Raw genomic sequence first — 317 nt, forward strand, 5'->3', positions numbered from 1 at the left:
TTGCTGCTGCTGCTGCTGCTGCTGCTGCTGTTGTCGCTGCTGGCGGCGCTGCCTCGCTGCGGCAAAACGGCCTCTGCCTCGCCAGCGCCCCCTGTTGCTGCTGCTGCTGCTGCTGCTGCTGCTACTGCTGCTGCTGCTGCTAAAGGTGTTGCTGCTGTTGTTGCTGAATAAAACCGCAGCTGCAGCAGGCGAGAGAGCAGAAGCACGCGGAAGAGCAGCAGGACGAGCAGCAGCAGCAGCAGCAGCAGCTGCTGCTGCTGCTGCACCCGCAGCAGCAGCAGGACGATCCCGCCGCTGCTCTGAAGCTATCAAAGAAG

The 317-nt window shown here is 63.1% G+C and overlaps 1 protein-coding gene across 1 annotated transcript in view; it reads right to left on the reverse strand.

The window, feature by feature from the left end:
* Positions 1-317, reverse strand: part of EMH_0014310 (uncharacterized protein) — a gene marked incomplete at both ends in the record, with an annotated part of 2,291 nt that overhangs the window by 501 nt on the left and 1,473 nt on the right. The window contains one exon of the mRNA XM_013500055.1: positions 1-315. Coding sequence (XP_013355509.1) covers positions 1-315 — 315 coding nt within the window. The remainder of the gene's footprint in view (positions 316-317) is intronic.

This window comes from Eimeria mitis, genomic scaffold, assembly GCF_000499745.2.
Source record: "Eimeria mitis Houghton genomic scaffold, Emh_scaff497, whole genome shotgun sequence".
NCBI lineage: Eukaryota > Apicomplexa > Conoidasida > Eucoccidiorida > Eimeriidae > Eimeria > Eimeria mitis.